The 22,248-nt window shown below is 62.3% G+C and overlaps 4 protein-coding genes across 10 annotated transcripts in view; all 4 read right to left on the bottom strand.

The window, feature by feature from the left end:
• Window positions 1-3,033: 3,033 nt before the first annotated feature.
• Window positions 3,034-12,543, bottom strand: LOC121057882 (ras GTPase-activating protein 4-like). Of its 2 annotated transcripts, none has more exons than XM_040532601.1 (20): window positions 12,400-12,543; window positions 8,296-8,352; window positions 7,930-8,043; window positions 7,504-7,565; window positions 7,289-7,418; window positions 6,984-7,065; window positions 6,721-6,852; window positions 6,540-6,631; window positions 6,337-6,460; window positions 6,083-6,236; window positions 5,679-5,743; window positions 5,383-5,495; window positions 5,118-5,304; window positions 4,545-4,682; window positions 4,153-4,464; window positions 3,938-4,075; window positions 3,726-3,861; window positions 3,517-3,637; window positions 3,358-3,422; window positions 3,034-3,217 (listed from the first exon to the last, which is right to left on the bottom strand). In XM_040532601.1, exons 1-20 carry the CDS (start codon window positions 12,462-12,464, stop codon window positions 3,096-3,098), a joined length of 2,409 nt encoding a protein of 802 aa, XP_040388535.1. In that variant the 5' UTR covers window positions 12,465-12,543; the 3' UTR covers window positions 3,034-3,095. The 2 variants fall into 2 exon arrangements, with proteins under 2 accessions (XP_040388535.1, XP_040388534.1); XM_040532600.1 differs by having other exon boundaries at window positions 8,296-8,397; window positions 12,400-12,539.
• Window positions 12,544-13,656: 1,113 nt separating this feature from the next.
• LOC121057750 (uroplakin-3b-like protein 1) lies at window positions 13,657-15,403 on the bottom strand. The gene is made up of 6 exons (XM_040532335.1): window positions 15,245-15,403; window positions 14,605-14,757; window positions 14,301-14,532; window positions 14,139-14,215; window positions 13,927-14,056; window positions 13,657-13,850 (listed from the first exon to the last, which is right to left on the bottom strand). The coding sequence occupies exons 1-6, from the start codon at window positions 15,288-15,290 to the stop codon at window positions 13,748-13,750; spliced, it is 741 nt and encodes a 246-aa protein (XP_040388269.1). The 5' UTR covers window positions 15,291-15,403; the 3' UTR covers window positions 13,657-13,747.
• Window positions 15,404-15,717: 314 nt separating this feature from the next.
• On the bottom strand, window positions 15,718-17,482 carry UPK3B (uroplakin 3B). Of its 2 annotated transcripts, XM_040532333.1 has the most exons (6): window positions 17,334-17,476; window positions 16,952-17,101; window positions 16,651-16,870; window positions 16,476-16,552; window positions 16,172-16,292; window positions 15,718-15,906 (listed from the first exon to the last, which is right to left on the bottom strand). In XM_040532333.1, exons 1-6 carry the CDS (start codon window positions 17,389-17,391, stop codon window positions 15,732-15,734), a joined length of 801 nt encoding a protein of 266 aa, XP_040388267.1. In that variant the 5' UTR covers window positions 17,392-17,476; the 3' UTR covers window positions 15,718-15,731. The 2 variants fall into 2 exon arrangements, with proteins under 2 accessions (XP_040388267.1, XP_040388268.1); XM_040532334.1 differs by lacking the exon at window positions 16,952-17,101 and having other exon boundaries at window positions 17,334-17,482.
• Window positions 17,483-19,908: 2,426 nt separating this feature from the next.
• The window catches only part of DTX2 (deltex E3 ubiquitin ligase 2), a 33,985-nt gene continuing 31,645 nt past the window's right edge, over window positions 19,909-22,248 (bottom strand). For 4 of the 5 annotated variants that reach the window (XM_040532336.1, XM_040532337.1, XM_040532340.1 and 1 more), the window contains 4 exons: window positions 21,455-21,613; window positions 21,202-21,363; window positions 20,798-20,887; window positions 19,909-20,272 (listed from right to left, as the gene is read on the bottom strand). In XM_040532336.1, coding sequence (XP_040388270.1) covers window positions 20,048-20,272; window positions 20,798-20,887; window positions 21,202-21,363; window positions 21,455-21,613 — 636 coding nt within the window. In that variant the 3' untranslated portion in view covers window positions 19,909-20,047. Of the gene's footprint in view, window positions 20,273-20,797; window positions 21,364-21,454; window positions 21,614-22,248 lie in introns of all 5 variants that reach the window. The other variant, XM_040532338.1, reaches the window with a different exon arrangement.

Genomic DNA, 22,248 nt, shown 5'->3' on the forward strand with positions numbered 1-22,248 from the left:
AGGCTCTCAGTGAAGCAGCATTTTTATTTGCGATTGCAATGGCGGGTGTCCCACAAGCAGGAGCGCACCTACTAGTTCCATAACACAGTTTATATACTTTTTCCTCGACGACTGGGATCCTTCCCGTTTCCCCAATTGACTGGGTAATCCAGGTTCACAATCTATCCCATGCTTCACAGACAACACATGGCTTTCAGTTGCCAGCCTGTTATAAGTCAAATTTCTTTTGCCTTTTATACTCTTTGAGGTGGTAATGTTTCTTACACAGTGATTTCCGCCTAATTGCTCTAAGGATTCTGGTTGTCTGCATTTTACAAGGTCATCTGTTAAGCTTTCTTATCACTGCAAGCATATCTCAATACCACATTCCTTCCAAAGCCAAGGGTTTTATTCCCACATTAAGCACCATGTCTTCTTTTCTTGCTTGTGTCTTGCGCCTTCTTCCTGGGTTGCAGGTGCCTGAGCTCTTGCAGGTGGAGCTGGTAGAGGCACTTCAGGCACCTCACTGTGAAGGCAGCGTTGGCCTCCATCCGGCAGAGCAAAGCGTAATCATCCACAGCATCCTTTCCCCAGCGGTCTGTCCCTAGGGAAGCTGAGGCCGACCGGCCCGTTCCCTGGAAGCGGCAAGTGAAGCGGTACAGTGAAGGGCATGGATGAGGGCTCGTGGGGTGGAGAATTGTCTTGCTGAGCTCGGCTTCCTCTGGAGCGTCCAGCCTCATAGGACTGCTCCGGGTAGCAATTGGGGCTCACAACACCACCGGCAGGCCCCGGGCTGTGCTAGGGGCTCCCAGCAGCTCTCAGCCCTGCGGCTGGGCATGTCCCTGGGGAAGAGGCAGAGGGCCTCTCGGGGCCTGCTAAGGCTCTTATACCTGCTGGGTTTTGTTCTTTCCTGGGAAGCCTTAGTGGCCAAGGTCCTTGATGGTTCCCTGCTGCCCACAGGCTGGCCCTTTCCTGCACGCTGCATCTCTGTCACTCACCTGTCTGTGGGGTCTCTTGACTTTTCCTCAGAGGCCACGCCAAGGAGGCAGATGGCTTCCCAGTTGCTGCAAAGCATCCAGACTCTCCTGCCCTGGGCAAGGTAGCCCCAGAAGTGGCCCAGAAGCTCTTCTCCTCCACCTTCTCAGCTGCACAGATGTCGGCCAGGGCGATGGAGCCGATCCTCTGCTGGAGGGAGGGGACACGGTACTCAGTGCCATCCCAGTCATAGCAGGGTTCCACCTACACGTTTGTCCCCCTTACTTCTGCCCCAGGACTCTTGGCAAAACAGGGCCTCCCCGGTGAGGTAGAAGTGGAGCTTCTTGGCAGCTCAGGACAGCAGCAGCACCTTGCACTGCATCTTGTGGACGAAGAGCAGCCCCTCCTTCACCACGGCAGCAGGGGGGTTCCGTGGTCCCCTACTCCTCCTCCGTCCCCACCAGACGGACTATGAAGGCCTTCATCTGGGTGGCACCGTGCTGCAGGGTGGGCTGCAGTGTGGCCAGCCAGGCCTCCTTGGCCCGCCGTGCTGCCGGGTCCATGTTGCTGCAAAGCAGCCATCTTTCCTGCCCTGGGCAAGGTAGTCCCAGAAGTGGCCCAGGGCGTAGGGCAGGTCGGAGGGCTTGTGCTCAGTGCTGAGGCGCCATTGCTTTGGGTCCACAGTGCTGAGCCGGAGCCAGCTGGGGCAGCTGGAAAGGCCGAGGCTGCAGGGCCAGTTGGAGGCCTGGCACTTGGTGCCACAGCTCTTGCTGACCCTGACCCTCTCCCAGCAGCGGTGGCTGCAAAGGCCAATGCCACCTGGGATGGATGAAGCAAGGCCAGAGCCATGTGCAGGAGGAGAGTCAGGCTGAGCTTCGTCCTGCTCTCTCCCAAGGAACAACACCAATATTAGAGGTGGCTTTCACGGTGAGCAGAGCTCCGGGAAGGACCACCAGGACTAACTAGCAGCTGTGGCCCAGCCCCATGATGCCGTAAGGCCTTTGGTCATGACAAGGCTGGGGAGGACGCGGGCAGGCAGTCTTCAAGGCCTGCTGCCGCCACTGCAGTGCACACGGGGGGACTGCCTGCCCAGCAGGGCGGTGGGCCTGAGCCCCCTGTGTTTTGGGCCCTGCCCTGAATTTCTCAGTGAGAAGGAGCCGTGGCCAGTGCCACATACAAGCTGGGCAGCCATGGCACGGTTCTCCTCAAAAGCCCCTTGGGGGCAGAGTGGAAGCCCCCATTAAGAGGAAAACCCCCAGTTGGCCGTTGGTTGGACAAAATCATAGAATCATAGAGTTATTAAGGTTGGAAAGGAGCTCCAAGATCATCTGGTCCAACCATCCCCCTACCACCAATGTCACCCACTAAACCATGTCCCCAAGCACCACGTCCAACCTTTCCTTAGCACCCCCAGGGACGGTGACTGCACCACCTCCCTGGGCAACCCGTCCCAACGCCTGACCGCTCTTTCTGAGAAGAAATGTCTCCTCATTTCCAACCTGAACCTCCCCTGGCGCAACTTAAGGCCATTCCCTCCAGTCCTATCACTGGTTACCTGTGAGAAGAGGCTGACCCCCAGCTCCCCACACCTTCCTTTCAGGTAGTTGCAGAGAGCAATAAGGTCTTCCCCGAGCCTCCTCTTCTCCAGACTAAACAACCCCAGTGCCCTCAGCCGCTCGTCACGGGACTTGTGTTCCAGAACCTTCACCAGCTTTGTAGCCCTTCTCTGGGCACGCTCCAGGACCTCGATGTCCTTCTTATCCTCGATGTCCCCACGGCCTCCCTTGTGGCCGCTGCCCCACGCCCCTTGGTACTGAAAGGACACGTTCCTGGACAGATGTTCTTTCTTCATCTGGGAGAAGTGGTCTGCTGCCAGCAGAAATTTTCAAGAGTCCCATGCAGCAGTGGCTGCAAAGGTCAAGGACACCTGGGAGGAAGGAAGCCATGGCCAGAGCCATGGCCAGGAGGAACACAGTACTTGAGCAGCACCGCCATGAAACAGCTCCACCCAGTGCTGCCACAGCACTACCAGTGCCTGTCCCTCTGACCAGCAGTGTCCCCAAAGAAGAAGGACACGGGTGCAGGGAACAAAGTGCCTTTATTGCCACCACCCAAGACAGAGGTCTCCCTGCCCAAACCCCTCACGTCTGCAGCTCCAGCAGGGCAGGGGATGCGGGGGGACTGGGGGACAGCAGGCGGTGGCAGCCCTCCAGGTCTTGCAGCACCTCAAAGAGCTGGCTCAGCCCTGGGGGCACTGGTGCACCTGTGGGGGGGACCAAAGGGCAGTGATACTAGATCTCCACAAAAACACGCAGGAGCATGCCCCAAACAGAGCATCCCTGATGGGGATGGGGAGCTGGGGGTTCCTCCCTCTGTTTCCCCAAGTGTCCCCCTCATCACTACCTTCACCGCAGACCTGGGGGCTGTTCTGGGGGTCCTCCATCTTCACCAACTCCCAGTACTTTTCCCTGGGGAGAAGGGTACAGGGGAGACAGAGCCTTTGTGGGGCAGGGGACACACAGGGGATTGTCCTCCCTGTTGGCCCCGCCATGAGGGACTCACCTGAGGGGCTGCTGGAGGCCGTGGAGGTGCTGGAAGAGGCGCTGTGCCTCTGCGTCAGGATCCAGGGGGTCACTCCAGTCCTGCAGGGTGACACCGTGCCGGGTCCGGTCGCACCCCAGCCCTGTGGGACAGAGGTCTGGCGATGGGTTTTGGGGGGAGGCAGGCACCCCACCAACACCCCCACACCGCATCCTGGCCGCCCCCCATACCCGTCCTGTCCTTCTGGTGGCAGCAGGTCCACTTGTCCCCCCTGAAGACACCAGGGTGGTAGGCGCAGAGCATCTGGGGGTTGTTGCCACACACCTTGCGCAGGGCGGACAGCCACTGGTTCAACTCGTTGACGCACTGTCGCAGGGGATGGGGTGGAGATGGGGTGTCCTGGGTGGCTGACACCCCCATCCCCATCCCAGTCCCATCCCACCTTGCACTGCAAGTACGCTGTCTCCTGCTGCCCATTCTCATCCACGTAGACAACCTGCATGACGTGGCAGCTCCCAAAGCTCTTCTCCTCCACCTTCTCGGCCGCACGGATGTTGGCCAGGGCAATGGAGCCGATCCTCTGCCAGAGGCGGGGACACAGTGCTCAGTATCACCCCAGTCATGGTGGGGTTCCACCTCCTCCTGTGCCCCCCTCACCTCTGCCCCAGGACTCTTGGCAAAGCTGAGGGCCTCCCCGGTGAGGCAGAAGTGGAGCTTCTTGGCAGCACAGGACAGCAGCGGCCCCTTGCCCCGTGTCTTGTGGACGAAGAGCAGCCCCTCCTTCACCACGGCAGCAGGGGGGCTCCGAAGCCTCCCCTCGCCACCATCCTCCTCCTCTGTCCCCACCAGCAGGGTGATGAAGGCCTTCATCTGGGTGGCACCGTGCTGCAGGGCGGGCTGCAGTGGGGCCAGCCAGGCCTCCTTGGCCCTTCCCGCTGCCGGATCCATGTTGCCCACCATCTGGATGGCCTGCAGACCATGGGGACGGTGGCATCACCACCAAGACATCGCCCCCGGTGCCATCCATCCCCTGCCGTCCCCTGTCCCACCTTGGCCAGGAGCAGCAGTGTGCGGCTGGTGCGCGCGTCGGCGTGCGTTTCCCGCAGGTGGAAGAGCTTGGGGGTCATGATGGCCGGCGAGAAGAAGCGGAGGCAGAGGAAGCTGGTGACGGCCACGAACTTGGCGTGCTGTGGCCACCAAGATGTGTGAGGGCGCATCCCAATGTGGGACGTCCCCAGGCACTACATCCATTGATGCTGTGGGGATGTGTGGGCTGGCTACCAGCACAAGGGACAACCCCATATTTATGTGGGACAGGAGTGACCTTGCCAAGATGAGAGCTGGAGGAACCTCACCTTTTCAAGGCTCTGCTCCTCGCCCCAGGGCTGGGGTGCTGCCTGGGGTGCTCTGCTCCCTGGGGACCTCCCCAAGGGCCCTGCTCCACGCGCGGGAGCAGACCCCAGCAAGCAGACTGGAACAGCCCCAGCGCACCCTGCCTTTTGGCAATGTCCCTTCTTGACCCCCAAAGAGACTTCCACCTTCATGGCATGGTGCGACACCAACCTCCATGGCCCTCCATCCCCACCACAGGTTTTGGGAAGGGTCCCTGCGCCAAGCCTGACCTGGTGCTCTGGAAAGCGCTCCCCGACGCGCTGGAAGAGCTGCCGGAAAGCAGCGCGGATGACGGGGGGGCAGGTGGGGGCTGACTTGCTGATGGTGTCCAGCAGCTCCCTGAGGTAGGACTGGAGATGCTGGCGGCCCTGCTCCATCACCTCGCTCTCTGTCTGCACCCGGTGCAGCCCCGAGCACCTGCGGGCACCATCGGAGCCCATCAGCCCCACACTGGGGGCAGCCCCACCCCACCACCATCCCCCCTGTGCCCCTTACCCAACGTCTTTGATCTCCACCTTGCTGGGGTCCAGCTCCACATACTTCTTCTCCTCGAATACACGGGTAATGATGGGCCCCAGAACCGCGTGCAGGTACTGCATCCCTGTCACCTGCCGGGGGACCACAGCTGTGTATTTGGCACCCTACACCCCCATCCTCAGGGCCACCCAGGGGATTTTCTTCAACTCCTGGCCCCAGGGGAAGAAACAGCCCCACCAGAGCTCCCCCTTGGTGACCTGGCATGAGCAGGGTTTGGGCTGAAGCTCCCTGTGGGTTTGGGGACAATGTGGCACCTTGAGGAAGGACTCCATCGATTTTGAGGCCAAGGAGTTGCTCCGAAACAAAGTGTTGGGCTCGCCTGTGAAAGGGGAGAGGGTCTGTGGGGACAGCCCTGGGACACCCCCCAGGAAGCTGCAGCCATGGGGGTGTTCCCAGGGGCTCTGCCCTCCACCCCCTGCCCGTTCTCACTGCAGTCACAGGGGTTTCCCAACCTCAAACCATCTGCTTCCTCCACCAACTACAGCCAACATTGGCCAGCAAGTTCCTCGGGATGAACCCAACAGGTTCCCACCCACAGCACAGCACGACGGCTGAACCTCAGCTGTCCCCCCAAGAATCACCACACAAGGTTCCAGAGATTTTGCAGCCCCAAGAGAAGGCTGGGAGCCCCCAGCACTGCTCCCCACCGCAGTCTTACAGGGCTTGGCCAGCTCCAGCTCAAAGAGCAGGTCCAGGAACTCCTTCACCAGCCCTTGGCCCAGGAAAAGCTTCACCAAGTTGACGGCGACCTCCTGCCGGCACTCGGCCGTGGTGGTTTCATCAAGGAGGGTGACCAGGTGTACCCGGCCATCCTGGAGGGGAGAGGCACGAGGATGTGGTGGCCCAAGGGAGACGCACACCCAGCCTTGGCGAGGGTCGTGGGCGCCCACATCCCCATCCCGGACCCCTCACCTGGCGCCCCGACTTCACCTCCTGGCAGAGGAGCTGGACCAGGGGCTGGTAGCAGTGCGAGGGCAGCACCGTCTCGTCCCGCAGCCTCACCTGCAGCTGCAGCGAGCCCAGGCTGCCTCGGCGCCTGCAGGAACACGGCGTGCACGTCCCCACCACGTCCCCCCTTGCTTGTCCCTCTGGTGCGCCCCGCTGCCAAGACTCACCCGTCCTCCCTCGGCTTGGACCTGTCGGGCTGCAGCCTGAACCAGCCCTCCTCCTGCCCGGCCGCCCGCAGCCCCTGCACGCTGAACACCACCTGGGTGGGAAGCGAAGGTTCGGGAAATGCCCGTGCCTTCCCCCCAGCGGGGGGGACAGGGCCGGGTGGCGGTGCTTTTTGGGGCTCACCTTGCCCAAGAAGTCGTTCTTGCTGACGAGGTCCCAGTCCCACACCTCCACGCACAGCTTCTCCCCGGCGGGCTCGGGCAGCTCAAACTCAAAGGATTCGTTCCAGCGCGGGTAGCAGGATTTCTTCACCACCTGCAAAGGCAACGGCTTCGTCCCTTTGCCACGTGGATTTGATCCTTCTGGGGACACTGAGGGCTCCCAGATGAGGATTTTCCCTGCATTGCCACAGGCTGCGGGAGGGGATAAGCTGGAGCTGGACTCACGGTGCTCTCCTGTGTCTTGCCGTTGTAGCGCACACGGACGAAGGGGTCAGAGGCACCGTTCCGGTCCTTCTTGGCCAAATCCCTGCGGAGAAGAGAGGGGACGTTTCAGTTAAACCCCAAAACACCCATGTGCACTCCTGCTCCCCTCCTTGGTTCCCCTGTCTCAGGCACAATGGGGAAACTGAGTCACGGAGCAGCCAGGACTCATCAGACACCAGAGAGCAGCAGGCAAGGAGCTGCCCATCCCAGCCTCCTGCCACCCTGGGAGCGGGACGTCCCCATCCCCATCCCCGTCCCCTCCTCACCTGGCCTCCAGCACGGTGCAGCGCAGCCGCCGGCCACCCTCGCCCTCCAGGAGCTCCACGCGGAGGTGGATTTCCCCCTGCACCTCCTCGTTGGGGTCCACCTCGCTGAGGCTCACCCAGCCGCTGTATCCTGCGGGGACAGCAGGCACTGTCACAGGGGGACCTGGGGAGGCGTCTGGGACAGGCTGGCTGCAGGGCTGGGGACAGTCCCCTACCCTTGGGGTGCTCTGCCAGCATGGCACGGGTGATGCAGACCTTCCCGATAACGTCGTCGCGGCTGCAAAACACAAGCAGGGAGGTGTCAGCGGGGGTGGCACGGAGGGACAGGGGATGAGGTGCCCGGGGGTCCCGGGCTGGGGTCCCTGCGGTGCCTCTGTCCCCACGGCGCACCTCAGCCACTGCTCGCTGCCAGCTGGAAAATAACCTTGGGCTCAGGACACCACATCCAGCACCATCCCCGCCCAGCCTGGATGCTTTGCCTGTTTGTGTCCCAAAACCCACACCTGCGTGGCCAGGTGTGGATTCTCTGGTGTCTACTACAGGGTTGAGCAGACTGCCTGTCCCCTGCAGGCAGCCATAAGCACTGAGCTCCAGTTTCCCAGCCCAAACCCTGCGTTGTCCCAGGAGCGACCTGCCCATACCTGAGCGCATCCTCATCCATGACATAGATGGAGACGCTGTGAAAGGTGGGCTGCAGGTGCACCTCGTACTCCTCCCCCCAGAACGGGGACAGCGTCTTCCACACCGTGGCAGTCCTGCGGGGCAGATGGCACCGGTGATGGCGGGGACACAGCCCCAAGAACATTTGGTGACACCTGGCTGGGGTGCAGCACCCACAGCAGGGCGGCTTACAGGGTAGGGGTTGGCCATGGACTACTGGGCATCGTGGTCCATGTCTTGAGGAGGGGCTCAGCCCAAAGCAGAGAGCCATAAGGAAAAAATCAGCTCGGCTGTTCTGGGGACCCAGGTGGGCATGGGGAGAGGGCAGAGGGGCCGGATCCGCTCACCTGACGATGGCCTCATTGTCGATCTTCACGATGCAGTACGGGTCGCTGCTCCCCGTGCTGGAAGGCAACGGCACGGCCCCGTCAGCGCCGCCGGTCCCGCGGCTGCAGGCACACGGTGAGCCCGGCTTCACAGCCCTGACCCCGGCGTCCTGCTGGCAGCCGAAGGCAGCTTCTCTTCCAGATAGGAAGGCAAATAATAAACAAATCCCACCCTTTCCCTAAAGCGAGTGTTTGCAGCCCTCTTTGGCACACACCAGGAGCCACAACAGCCTCCTCCAGCCCCGAGATGGACCCAGAGCCCAGACATCCCTGGGGACACCCTGCGGTGATGCAGGGCGTGGGCAGTGCGTGCCACGGCCACTGCAGGGTGTTTACGGCCACCACGATGCTCTGAGCCCGCATCCTCCCCAAGGATGGCCCGAGTCACCGTTCCTGCGTGCCGCTGCCAAAAAATCACCACTTTACAGCCGGGCCGAGTTCCTCAGAAAGGGGGTGACTCATCTGCAGGCACGGATGGGGCCGGAGGCGGAGGAGCCATCAGGACCCGTGTGCTAGCCAAGAAGGTGGAAAGGTTTCTGCTCAGTGTGCGTCTGGGGGCTTCCATGGGTCCTGGCTGCCCTGAGCGCTTCAAAATGACTGCTGGGGGACCGCATGGGTCCAGGTGTGGGTCATATCATCAAACACGGCTGCTAGGGGATTAAAAGGGTTTGGGATGCTCCCTGCCCTGCAAAACGCAGCTGCTGGGGGACCGAAGGGGTCCAGGAGGACCCACACGGCCACGTGGCGCTGCCGCCAGCATCAGGGACCTCACAGCTCGGACACGTGGCCGTCCCCGCGGAACACGGGTTTGCTCTGGAGACCGACAGGCAGCCGGAAAACAAAATAAACAAGCGAGAGCAAACAGCTTAAATCTTCCCTCGTCATCTCCCTTTCAACACCCAGGGGACCTTGCCCCCACGCTCCGTTTCTGAGGGCTGCACGCCCTGGGCACCGCGCCGGTGTCCCCGTCCCACGGCGTCCCCTCCCGGGGCACCCCCGATGTCACGCAGGTTGCTAAGAGCCGCGCTCTGCCCGCTCCCAGCTGCAGCCACCCCCTGGACAGGTTTTAAATGAAACCAGGGGATTAAGCACCATTAACCCGAAACTATTGCCGACATTCCCTGCCTTATGCAAACCATTAAGCGGGCAGCGAGTACACAGACGGAGAGCCACCATCTGCCCAGCTGAGCTCTGCCGAACAACACGGAGCGTGTTTTAGGTGCTGGTGGCTGTAGGGACACCGCGCAGAGTTTTCCTGCAAGCCCTGAATTTTGGGGAGCTCCCAGCACGGTCAGCATCAGTGCTGCAACACCCAACCCACAGCCCCAGAGCAGTGCTGGGGGATTTGAACGTGAGCAAAGCACCATCCCCGACACGGGGATGCTCTGAGCACCTGTGCTTGCACATCGCTTGCTCCTGGTTGGTCCCAGCCACCAGCAAAGGGGATTAAAACCCAGGTCTGCCGAAATCTGCTGCTTCAGAGCCCGCGCTTTGCAAGGGCTGGGGATAAATCCCCTGGGCAAAGCCCCCTGGGGGCCCCGCAGCCCAGGCAGGGTTACGCAGCCGAACACCCCGGCCAGCCCTGGATGATGTCGTCCTTGCAGCATCGCCACCAGCACTCGTGAAATGTCAGGGAAGGCGATTTTGCAGGCTCTCAGCGGGTGCTGGGCATCCTGCTGCCGCCCACGCAGCTGGCTCTGTCCGCCCGGCCCCGCTCACACGGCGAGCGCAGAGCCCGAGCGTTGTGACGGAGGGGAAGGAGACGGGAAGGGGCAAGGTCGGGCTTTAGAAGGAGAAAACAAAAAAAACAAGGGGTACGGATTGATAGCACCACACAGCACTGCCTGGCCTCGCACGCGGCACTGGGGAGGGGACTGAGGCAGCGAGCTCTGCAATTAAAAATTCACTGGCTTTGGCCAGCCCTTGGGGAGGCGGGGGAAAAATCCCATAAAGCAGGCAATTTTCCTTGCTTTCCTGCACTGAAGATGCAGGGGGGGGATTTTGCAGGGCTCCGCTGGGGGGGCTCAGGAGCCCGCCGGAGGTGCCGAGGCTTTCCCGGGCTGTGCAGCCGGCGACGTGCCGGAGGGCAGGAGCTGCAGCAGGCTTCCTGCCTCTTTATGGGCAGCTCCACGGTTTCGTGGCTGCCCGGGGCCCCGCTGCCAAACCACGCTCTGGGCGGGCGCTTGCATGAGGAACAGAAACAAACAGCAGTGTTTCTGCTCTGGGAAGAGGGGGGGAAACCCACAGGAACAGCGACGGGGGAAACTTTGCATCGCAGCGGCGCCGGGCTGGGGTAAAGCCCACCGAAACCCCGCTGCTGCTGTGAGAACGGGGCTGCGGGCTCCTGGGAGCAACAGGGCACCAGGGGGGGCACCAACCACAGCAGCATCAGCCAAATCCTGCTGCTGACCACCGGGTCTGCAGTAAGGAAGGACTCCTCCGTCGGATTTAGACAGAGAACCCCGCCGGTGCAGACCTGCCCGCCCTGCCAGAAGCAGGTTTTCCCCTGGGAGAGCGCAAGGTGCTTGCAGCACGAGCTCAGAGGCAATTAATTGCATTGCGCAGGGTTACGGCTGCCAGCAGCATGGCAGAAACCTCGAGGCTTTTGTTTTCACAGCCTCCAGAGTGGTCACGGGCAGAAATGTCAGGGTGCCCGGGGACTTGCTGCGCTGCACCCACGGGGAGGGAAGCCCGGGGGCGTTTGTGAGCGGGCTCTGACCCGCAAACGCCCCGGGGCTGCCGGTGACATCCCGGATTTCCTTAGGGAAATCCCAAAGGCTGCGTGCGACAGGGCAGAGGAACGGGATACCATAAATCATTGGCAGGAGCAGGGGAGGGGACGGCAGCGGTGAGACGTGGCCAAGGTCAGGCAGCGGCAGGTGAATGTGCCGGGTCTGCGCTCGGGTTTCCCTCCCAGGGCAGTCGCTCCCCCTGCCCTGAGCCTCGTGCCCACGGGTCTGGAAACCTCTGCTCCCGTCTGGAAACCTCTGCTTACGGCAGCGTCATCCCTCCCGCAAAACGTCCTCCTGAAAAGCAGAGCCTCCCCTCGCTGGTTCGAGTTCCCAGCAGGGATTGATGCCAAGGGATTTTAAAAAAAAAAAAAAATCAGGCCTTGACACATGGGGTTTAAAAAAAAAAAAAAAAGGGCAAGAAGAAAAAAAAAGTCATATTTCTTTCCTTGTTTATCCTCTTTTTCCATGACGGCTGTAGGGCTTTTTTGCTGGTTTTCCAGCAGCCCCGACCCTGCCAGGCTGCAGCGTGCTCCTTGATGGCATCCCGTGAGCTCCACGGCTGGGTCCCCCCCGTGCTGTCCCCACGTCCTGCCCCATGGCGATGCTGGGACGCGTGGACAGCCCTTGGGGGGCTGCCAAGGAGGGAAAACCCGACCCCATGGGGACACTGGCGGAGCCCCCGGCCGGGTGCTGGGAGATGAGCGGGGACAGAGTGATGGAGGCACCTCCTGTTGGGCGACAGCCGTACCGGGATCCCTGCGAAGGACCCAGCTACAGGTGGGGGTGTATGGCCGGGGCAGCCCTGCCCCGTGGCAGCACATGGGGAGTCATCCCCCCCCCCCCCCCCCCGGTATAGGGGCTGCTTGGGGCACCATAAATGTCTGTGCTGGGGACGCCCCCAGCACTGGGTGCTCCTGGGAGGGAACCTCAAAGACATCCCAGGGGTGTCCCGAAAGCAGGGGGGGCACCAAAGCACTACGAATTGCTGGGGGCACCCCAGAGCCCCCCCCGAGAGGGTTCCTAAAGCACAGGCACTGCTGGGGGCGTCGCACCAAAGCCACCTTGGGGGAAACCCTAAAGGAAGGAGCACCCCAAAGCCATCCAGGGGGGAACCCCCAAAGCACAGGCACTGCCAGGGCGGTCCCAAAGCCATTCCGGGCGAGCACCCAAACCACGGGGGGCGCCCCCCAGCCACCCGGGAGGGATCCCCCAAATCACCGGGGCTCGCTGCGGGGTGCACCCCGAACCCATTACGGGGGCGGAGCGGCACGGCAGCGCCCCGGCGGCACCCCGAAGCCCTCCCGGAGCCACCCCCCGGCCCGGGGGCACTCACATGTCCTTGGCGGGCAGGTCCCTGCCCTCCACGATGCGCACGGACAGCGCGCTGCGCAGCGCCATGCCTGGCGGCGGCACCGCCCGGACCCGAACCCGCGGCCCCGGCGCCCCGAGCCCATGTGCGGGCCGGCGCCGCGGGGAGCCAATCAGCGCGCGGGGCGGGGCTAGGGGGCGGGGCCTGGAGGGGTGTGGGCGGGGCCACGTGGGCGGGGCGGGGCGCGCGCAGCGGGGCGGTGCCCAAACCCCGGGTTTCGCCTGGTTTGGGCGTTTTTCCTTTTTTTTTTTTTTTCCCCTTTTTTTTTTTTTTTTTTTCCTTTTTTTTCTTTCTTTCCTTTTTTTCCTTCTCTCCCTTTCTTTCCTTTTCCCTTTTCCCCCTTTTTCTTTTTTCCCTTTTCCCCCTTTTTTCCCCCCTTTTTTTCCCCCCTTTTCCCCTTTTTTCCCTTTTTTCCCCCCTTTTTTCCCTTTTTTTCCCCCCTTTTTTCCCTTTTTCCCCCCTTTTTCCCTTTTTTCCCTCCTTTTTCCCGTTTTTCCCCTTTTTTCCCTCATTTTCCCCCTTTTTTCCCTCATTTCTTTTCCATTTTTTCCCCCTTCCCTTCCTTATTTTTTCCCTTTTTTCTTTTCTTTCCCTTTTTTCCCTTTTCCCCTTTGTTTTTCCTTTTTTTTTTTCTTTTTTCTTTCTTTTTTTTTTTGGCAGGGTTTGGGCTGTGCTAGTGGTGTCGCAATGGGGTGGGCTCGGTGCAATGAATACACCTTTAGCAATGTGTAGGGTGCAGGGAAAACCCTCCTGGAGGACCTCTCCTCCGCTAAAGGCCACCGCCGGTCCTTGGCATTTGTGCCCAGCTGCTGCGGGGACACCGTGGGGACATTGCAGGGACATCGTGGGGACACCACAGGGACACCGCGGGATCGCGCTGCCCTGTCCTGCAGCTGCGCAGGGCGTGGGGGCGATTTGCAGACCGGGGGCGAGGCGACTACCGCTGCCCTTCCAGAAACCCCAGGACCTGGAACTCTCCCGACCCCACAGAAGCCCCGGGGGCTCCCACCGCCCTCGGGCTGTTCCTTCCCCAGGCTCCCTGGGGTGAGCCCAGGCGCTGACTCGCACCAGGGGGAGATTTTCCCACCCACGGCCAATGCAGACCAGGCACAGGAACGCTTCCCCCTCCCAAAACCCCTGCCGCATTACGGGGCCAGGACAGGCAGCGAGGCTTCAGTGGGAGCCACGAGGCCACAGAGGGAGGCAGAGGCCAGGCACGAGGCAGGCAGAAATCCCATTTATCTTGATCACTGCTCCCCCTCAGCCCAGGGTCACCCCCGGTGTCCCCTCCGGTCCCGGCCGGTGGCAGGGCTCAGAGGCGTGCGGCCGGCTGGTCGTAGACGTGGTGGGTGGTGTAGCGCCGCACGGATGCCACCTCTGGCTTGAAGATGCCGCCGCGGCCGCAGGGGTCGGAGCTGGGGGACACGGGCATGGGGTTAGGGACACGGGGTGCAGGCATCACCCTCCCCCTCGTGTGCCCCCCAGACTCACCCGCAGAAGGCCAGCATGGCCACCAGGCCGGCCAGCAGGACGGCGAGGAGGATGGAGAGGATGGAGGTGATGGCGATCATGTCGGCGCCGCGCTTGCCGCCTGCACCAGGGCCGCTCGGGGGCTGCTGGGCTGGGGGAGAGAGCGGGGTGTGGGGGGCGGCACCTCGCTGGGTGCCCACGGCAGTGCCCTGCCTCAGTTTCCCCCCCGGTACCTGTCTTCAGTTCGATGGGCTTCGACCACTTCGTCTCAGCCACGGGCTCGAAGCCGTTCAGGGCGAGGAATTTCACCCTGGCGGAAGAGGGCAGGTTGCAGGATGCGGCCGGCACGCACGAGGACCATGTCCCCCCCACATCCTCCCCAGTACCAGGCTCACTTGTAGGTCCCGGGGCTGGGCAGGGGGCCGTTACAGGTGGGTCTGGACGTGTCTTTGGCACAGCTGGTCTCACTGCCCACGCGCAGCACCGTGATCTCCTTGGGGTCTTTGGGGCAGGGGTAGTTGAGGAGGGTGGCGTTGAGCGTCAGGTAGGCGGAGGTGTTGGCGGGGAAGCTCTGGAAAGCCCACTCGGGCATCCCCGGCTGCACGCTGTTGGTGAAGCTCACGGAGGCTGCGGGGACGAGGGATGGCGGTGAGGGGGAGACGCTGGGACCCCCCCCCATGTCCCCACCACCACACCTACCCGCGGCGTCGGCCACCACCAGCCAGATGCTGGTGGTTGTTTGTATCGTGCTGTTATCGAAGGCGCAGCGGGGCTGTTCCAGCACGAAGGTGCTGCCGGTGATCCGGCCGCCCAGGTCCCACTGGGTGAGGGTCGGCTCATACGTGAGCTCCTCTGCGATCAGAACGCGATGAGACCGGAGCCCCCGGCCCTGGCCGGACCAGGGGTTGGTGGCTCAGGGCAGCACCAGGGGGTTTGGCACAGAGGGAGCTGCCGGGGGGATCCCGGCTGTGTGGCCCCCACACCTCCCAGCTCCGCCCCACCACTCATTTTGGGTTCAAATGCAGCAAGTTTCATGAAAAGACGCAGCAAAGACCCTCAGCGCCACCACCCGTGGAGAAACAGCACAGCCCAGGGAGACCCCAGAGGCCGCTGTGCCGTGCTGCAGGACCCAGCTGGGCGACACCGGCGAGGGTCCCAAAGCGGGGATGTCACCCAGAACGGGGGGTGTCCTGCACCTCCTGCGGCACCCGTGCTCTGGGCTGGGTCCCCGTGTCCTCGCAGAGGGGACACCCACGAGCAGGGACATCAACCCCCCCCCCCGCCCCAGCCCATTTCGGGGGGTGACGCGCGGTGAAGCCCCCGCAGGGCCCCCACTCACGCAGGCCGTGGGCCGTGGCCAGCAGCAGGAGGAGCAGCGGGAGCATGGTGCCAGCGCCTGGGTGCCGAGGGCCGAGTGTGGGCGGCGGGTGGGGGACGCGCGGGTTGTCCCCGCGGGACCCGCCTGCGGCCTCCAGCCTCCCACATTCCTGCGCCGGCCGCGGCCCCGTGGCAAACAGGTCGGGCCCGTTTCCCCGGGGAGCATTTGCTACGCCTGGGCGCCCGCCGGGAGGCGCGCAGAGAACGGTCACGCTCGTGGCAGGGGTGTGCCGCAGCCCGCACCCCAGGGTGGGACCCGCCTCGACCCCCAGCTGCAGCGTCCCCACCAGGGACCCCCGCTTTTGGGGGCCGGTACCCCCCTTTCTCCTTCGTCTTGTGGCTGCCTGGTGAACAAAGCGCCGAGCTGGCGCGCGAGCAGCGTGCGCCCCGCGGAAGGCCGGGCGGCGTCCCGGCGAGGAAGGACGAGGAGGGGAGGCCGTACTATGAGTTTACTCGGCAGCGCACGGACCGCGAGGCCGCGGGGCAGAGCAGCTCTTTGCCGACCTGCAGCACCCGCAGCAGGGGGGCTGGGGCAGGGCGGGAGAGATGTGGTGGGTCCTGTAGGACCGCTGGGTGAAGGCAGTCCCGAAATCCCGGCCGCACAGGAGTCTCCACACCTCGGCGCTGCAGGGAGACAAGCGGAGGCATCAAGCAGGGTCCCCACAGCTCTGCTGGCCCCCTCCCCGGACTGACCACCCCTAAGGGACCAAACCCCACAGAAACCACCCCGTTCTCCTTTAAAACCCCAAATTTAATTAAAAGGGAAGGTCTTCAAATCTTAAAATCCTCTCTGCTCCCTCTCTTTGCCTTTGGGGCCGAGGAGGGGATGCTCTCCCAGGACACCCCACGGACGCATCCCCCTGAGCAGGGCCCCGCTCAGCCCTCGTACCCCATGGCACCGAGCGCTGCCACGGCCAGCCCAGCGCTGAGGCTGGCCAGGATGGAGGCGATGACGACCACGTCGCTGCTGCGGCGCACAGGCATGGGGTCAACGGTGCTCAGGCTGCGGGCTGGAGGGGCACGGGGTGAGGGACGCAAGGGGAGGATGGGGGGCACCCAGGAATAGGGCGAGCAGGAGAGCTTAGGAACCTCTTCTCCCCTCTGGGGTTTGGGGTGGTGGCGCAGAGGCGATGCCGCACCCCAGGGGATGCAGGGGGAAGGCGATGCTGCGCCAGCCCCGCTCCCACCGGTACCTCTCCGCAGGAGGATGGGGTCGGACCACCTCGTCTCCGCTTTGGGGCCGTGGCAGTCCATCACCAGGAACTTCACCCTGTAGGACGGGCACCGCCGGCACAACACAAGCCCTGGGATACCCAGCGGTCCTTGGGGATGGGGAATTCCCCGGGGTTCCCAACCCACCAGCCTCACCTGTACGGCCCCGGGGAGGGCAGGGGCCCGTTGCAGGCTGCCTGGCCGTGCTGGCCCCCGCACGCCGTGTCCCCGCCGACCCGCAGGACGGCCGGGCCAGGTGCCGAGCAGGCGTAGGCGGCTGCCGCCGTCTCCAGCGTCATGTAGGCGTGGGCGGTGGGCAGCCCCTCGTAGAGGGGCACGTCAGCGCGGGACGGGGGGTTTCTGAAGGTGGCCGAGGCTGTGCGCCACAGACGGAGGGGTGAGTGGCCATGAGCCAGGGCAAGGGTCCCCGACGTTCCCCGCTACATCGAGTGCTCACCATTGGCGAAAGCCACCACCAGCCAGACAGCGTCAGAGGTGTTGGCGAGCCGGTCGAAGACGCAGCAGGGTCTCTCCAGCACGAAGGTGGTGGCCGTCACCTTCCCCAGCAGGGCCCCGGGGGGCACGCGGGGCACGTAGGGCAGCAGGGCTGGGGGCACAGCCATGAGCGGCTGCCGGTGGCACGGGGACCCCAGCTCATGGCTGCACCGGGGTCACCGAGTGCTGGTGCCAGCACAGCAGGGCCCATGGGGGTCACCCCAGTGGGATGACAGCAACACAGAGCCCCCCCAAAACCACAAACAGCCCCATAACCCCCTCCCCAGCACAAAAACCCATGGGGAAACCACCCCGCAGCCCCCGTGTCCCCCCTGAGGATTCACCCAGGCCAGCGGCTGCGCCCATCCCAGCCAGCGCCAGCAGCACCCGCGGCAGCTCCATGGCGGTGTCTGTGCTGTGCTGGCCGCGCTGCCTCGCTCCGTCCCACTGCCGAGGGGCTGAGCAGCCCCAGGTGCTCCCCCTGAGCCCGGCCCTCCCAGCCCCACATTCCTGCGATGGCTCCACCAGCACAGCCAGACCCCGGGGGGCAGAGATGGACAGGGCCCCTCCCAGGTCACCACGGGTCCAAAAAACACCCAGGAGCCATCAAACCCCAGGAACGATGCACTAGGGATGCGGGCACCAGCCTGGGCTATGAGAGGGGAAACTGAGGCACAGAGGCAGCACTGGAGGAGTGTTTGAAGGGCAAGCCAACGGGACTGGGAGGCTTTGGTGGGGCTGCTGGGGAACATGGGTGAGTGGTCCTGCTCTCCCGCTCACCCCAGCAGTGCCTGGACCCCACGGGTGCCCTGTGCCCACCTTGGCACCCAGAGCCACGCTGGTTTGGCACACAGCTGGCCTTGCCCCACAGCTACGGAAGCACCTGGAGCCATCACACCCAAATCTTACCCAAAACCCAAAGCATTCCAGTCCCACCCAGCACAGAGGGCGGGGAGGCAGCTGAGCTGCCATGTCCCCATCCTCACCCTTCACTCGTGTCAGGGCTGGGCCATCAGCCCCCTTCTCCCCTGGGAACAGCCCCCCCCCAGGCTCCCCAGCCCTTGGGACGGGGCCAGGGAGCTGTGCCAAGGCTTTGGGCCCCCACCGGCTGCTCTCCAGGCAGCAGGGCTGAGTGCGCTTCGTGCGCTGTTTGCCAAGGGCTGTGGCTGCCGTTCCCGCGTGGGAAAGGATTTCCCCCTCCCTCCCAAAGGGGCTGTGGCTTCTCCTTCAGATTAAGTGGAAATGGGGCATCCGGAGATTACAGGGGCAGGCTGGGGAGGGCAGAACCTGGCACAGCTGCAGGCACCCTCCCAGCTCAGCAGCCCCCAACACGTTCCCCATGCCAGAGCTGGGAAAACTGAGGCATGGCAAAGGCAAGAGCCCCCTCCCCAGGGTGAAACCCCAACCCCTGGGGGGGATGCCAAGCTCGCACCCTCAGCACGCATCTGGGTGACGCAGCACAGGGACACTGAGTCACAGTTTCAGGTACCCGTCCCTGCCCCACGGCCACGGGGTCAGCATAGTTGTGGGGTCAACGCTGAGCTAAGAATAACCAGCGTGGTGCAAAGGAGGCAGCGGCAGGGGGAGGGGAGGAACCCACACCACAGGGCTCCAGGGGCCCCTCATCCCCCTGGGCCCCAGCCCCGGAGCAGCCCAGGGGCAGGGAGGCTGCAGCTGATTCAGGCACAGGAGCATCTGCTGCAGGGAGGGCTCCAGCCACACTCTGCAGGAAATTCTTGCTTTGCACAGGGCCAGAGCAATTTTCATTTCAATTCTGTTTTGTTTGCTGGGACAACATGATCCGGGGATAGAAAGCTGAGGTCTGAGCTAGAAACCTCTTGTCTCACAAGCAGGGTGGGAGAAGAACAAACACGACCCATTTCTGTGCAGCTCAGAACAGACACGTACCTGCTGCTTCCGAGTAGCTCCTGTTTCCACAGCATCCCCAACTTAGCTGCATTCGCGAGCTCCCTCCCCAAAGCCTTTAGCAGAGGGTGGTGGCTGGTGAGGAGAGGGTTAACCAAGGGGATACAAACACCACCAGACAGCAGGGAGAGCTCTCAATAGCTCCAAGAGCTCTTTCATTTTTATATTGATGTGACAGAAGGAGGCCCCAGCAGGAGGAACATCACTGCTTGCAGCAGCCAAAGGGCCACGATGCTCACAGCCCCGCACGCTGGGGAGCAGAGTGGCACAGGGACCTGTCACCACCTCATGGCACCGGCACTCCCTGCAGCAGCCACCTCCCACAGAGACTCCCCTGGGCACAAAAACCCCAGCAGGTGGCTGCAGAGCTAAGGAGCAGCCCCCAAACTGCTGCTGCTGCTTCCTTTGGAGGACACAGGGAGCCAGGGGGTGACAAGCTGCAAGCCTGGGATCAGCGCCTGGTGTCCTGCCCCTGCAGGGAGCCACGTTCCTCCAGCAGAGCTGAGCTTTCCCTCCTTTCTCCCGGCTGGATCGAGCGTCCCCAGCTGCAGCGAGCAGGCTGGTCCCTGGGGGAGGGACGCAGACAGGGGAGGCAGCCCAAGCCGTGAGGCAGGGTGAAGGCAAAGCAGCGACTCTCCCTGGAAGTGAGGTGTTTATTACAACCAAGCAGAGATACAGGCATCAGCTACAGGGGCAGGAGGGAGGGGGCTTTGCTCCAAGAGGTGCCTCAGACAAGGAGGTGCAGTGTACAGGAGGCTCTCCTTTCCTTCCCAGGTGGTCTCTTGGAGAGCAAGGTGCTCCCCTGTCCCCCCCAGGCATCACCAGGGCTGGGGTCCCTGAGGTCCTACCTTCCCAAGGGGGTCTGTCACCTCACCACCGCTCCTGCGGCCGGTCCTGGCTTCAGCCACCAACCCCTACCTGGAGATGCAATCGCGTTTTCTACAACACTAGCCTTCCCTCCAGAAAAAGGAGACCGCACAGAGCAGGCAGGAGTCCTGCGTTACAGTGTTATTGCTTAGTGTGACAGGCAGTCAGACGTAGGAACTTAAGGCAACAGGAATAAGTGCACTGGGTGGGCTCCCAGGCTGGGGGCCCGGAGATGTGCACAGCACAACCGCCCCCCAACCCCAGCTCATTTTCTCAGGCAGTCCTCAGTGACGCCCTGGGCGGCCAGCTCTGCCAGCACATTGTCCAGGTAGTTGGGGTCAGGGTAGCCGTGGCCGCTCAGGTTTGTGTCCATCTCCGTCTTGTGGTGGATCTCATTCCACACCACTGTATTGCTCTCACCAGTGGTGCTGGAGGTGCCCACTGTGAAAATCAGGCGTCGCTTCCAGGCCACCTTCAGGAGCTCCAGGACCTGGATGGGGAAGGAGAAAAAAAAAGGAAAAACAAATCAAGACTGTCCTTCAGCAGCTAAAGCCACAAAAGCTGCTTGCCAGAAGCTTAACAGCCCAAATCCCTGTCCCAGATGGGAAGAACGATTCCCTGCACTTTGAAAAACACTGGCACAAGCTGAGGCAAACAGGTCCACCCACAGGAAGCAGGGATGGGAGGAGCCAGCAGGCAGACCTTCCCAGCTCAGCAGCTGCAAGTGCAAACCCTTATAAGAGCAGAGCCCAAGACAGGCCAGGAGGGTTTTCCCAAATCACAGGGGCTTTTGTTTCATAAAGGGTTGCATTTGGGGAATGTCTTTGCTTCTTCACAACTTTGACTGCAAAGATCTTTATAGAAAGAGGGGCTACAAATGCACGGGCAGACTCCAAGAACAGGGGGGTTAGCATCACATAAACAGCTCCTAAAGCAAACATCATGCAAATCCACCAACACAGGGCCCCAAAAGACAACCTGAGAAGAGCCACATTGTCATGGCACAATACCTTACCTTTCTGCCTTTCTCGTTGTCTGGTAGGTAACAATAGCGAGGAAAGCCTCTTGCTGTGTAAGGCATCCCAGGGTTGGGGTGCTCGGGGCCCTGCAATAGATAGGACATATTTGGCACGCTTTCATCTTTGTAAGTGATCCCTCAGCAGCAGGATTTAGGATAAGCAGGAGGATTTGACATAGGCTCATCTCAGTCCAGCTCTTCCATGTAAAAGGAAGAAGGTGCTGCTGATTGTAATTGCCTTGTTCCTCCAGGATGTGCCAATATCTGGCGGGCACAACCCCAAACCACACGGTATGATGATGCCCTCGGAAGAACACGTGCACCTTAGGCAGGCTGCTCAGCGCTGGGCTGCCCGCAGGTGCTGCAGTGGCAGGAGCCACTGACGAGCACGCTGTGCTCACCTGAATGCCTCTGCTGATGTGGTACACGATCTGGATTGTCCCACAGTCCTTGTGGCCAGGGAGGGACTGGGGAAAAGTGGAGACCTCCATCTTCCCTTTGGGCTGAGTACCGGTTTTCTCTCCGTAGATGGTCTTACAGGAGGGGCACTGCAGGCTGCCGTCCTGCAGGGAGAGAAGCAGGCATCAGTGCTCCACAGCTGCATCGCCTGGACACGGGGCGCACAGACCTGGTGGTGCTGGGCCAGCTCAGTACCTTGTTCCCGTTAGAGTACATGGCCAGCACGCAGAGCATGTGGAAGGAGTGCTGGCAGCTCGTCAGGCGTCCGACCATCTCCGGCTTGATCGTGCTGCTTTCGCACGCGTCGCCGTAGCCTGAGGGGGAGGCCAGCTTCTCCATGCAGATGATGCAGTCCTGGAGCCCAAGACAGAAGCAGAGAGCCACCATGTAGCGCGAGCACAGGCCGTCACAGTGACTGACCCACCAAGGAAGCACCCAGGGATGCTTCAGGAAGATGTGCCCTCACCTTCAACCCTTCTCTTTAAGGTTTATCTTTAAGGTTTAAAGGCACCGACAGGTCTCGTCTGGGCAGTGCCACCCCACTGCTGCCTCCCTGACAGCACAGGATGAGAGCCTGCCAGGGGCAAGCAGGAACTGGGTATGGTTTTGTCCTGCTCCTCTACAGAGCAGCTCCAGCACAGGGTTCAGTCTGCAGTTTTGATCTCTATGATCACAGAGAGGAGACCGAAGTCCCTGCTCCACCCCACATCCCGCAGCCAGCTCCAAGAGGAGCAGGGAGGCGCCGTCAGGGTTACCTGTTCAACCCACACGGTGCTTCCTTTGTCACAGGACCCTGGTGAGGGCCAGCCACCAGTTACCTCGTGTGGGCTTCAGAGAACCCCAAGGCCTCTCTACCGAGTGTCGGTGGTGCCAGTGCAAGCAGCAGCACCCAGCACAGGGGGTGGCCAGGGCGATCCTCAGGCACCACCTTAATTTTCACAACGCCTCAGGAAAGAGGCCTCTGGGCAAGCCAGACTTTTTTTATTATT

This window comes from Cygnus olor, chromosome 20 (genome assembly GCF_009769625.2).
Source record: "Cygnus olor isolate bCygOlo1 chromosome 20, bCygOlo1.pri.v2, whole genome shotgun sequence".
NCBI classification, from domain to species: Eukaryota; Metazoa; Chordata; class Aves; order Anseriformes; family Anatidae; genus Cygnus; species Cygnus olor.

Excerpts from the sequence above, each read along its gene's own strand:
- LOC121057882 (XM_040532600.1), bottom strand. The coding sequence starts at position 12,464 with ATGGCGCTGCGCAGCGCGCTGTCCGTGCGCATCGTGGAGGGCAGGGAC. Across the intron at positions 6,461-6,539 it reads TCCAAGCCGAGGGAGGACGG|GCGCCGAGGCAGCCTGGGCT; the intron begins GTGAGTCTTGGC and ends GTGTTCCTGCAG. Across the intron at positions 6,237-6,336 it reads AGGTGAAGTCGGGGCGCCAG|GATGGCCGGGTACACCTGGT; the intron begins GTGAGGGGTCCG and ends TCTCCCCTCCAG.
- LOC121057750 (XM_040532335.1), bottom strand. The coding sequence starts at position 15,290 with ATGCTCCCGCTGCTCCTCCTGCTGCTGGCCACGGCCCACGGCCTGC. Across the intron at positions 14,758-15,244 it reads GGCCACGGCCCACGGCCTGC|AGGAGCTCACGTATGAGCCG; the intron begins GTGAGTGGGGGC and ends TTCTGATCGCAG. Across the intron at positions 14,216-14,300 it reads CCCAGCCCCGGGACCTACAA|GGTGAAATTCCTCGCCCTGA; the intron begins GTGAGCCTGGTA and ends CTCTTCCGCCAG.
- UPK3B (XM_040532333.1), bottom strand. The coding sequence starts at position 17,391 with ATGGAGCTGCCGCGGGTGCTGCTGGCGCTGGCTGGGATGGGCGCAGCC. Across the intron at positions 17,102-17,333 it reads GGGCGCAGCCGCTGGCCTGG|CCCTGCTGCCCTACGTGCCC; the intron begins GTGAATCCTCAG and ends CTGTGCCCCCAG. Across the intron at positions 16,871-16,951 it reads GGTGGTGGCTTTCGCCAATG|CCTCGGCCACCTTCAGAAAC; the intron begins GTGAGCACTCGA and ends TGTGGCGCACAG.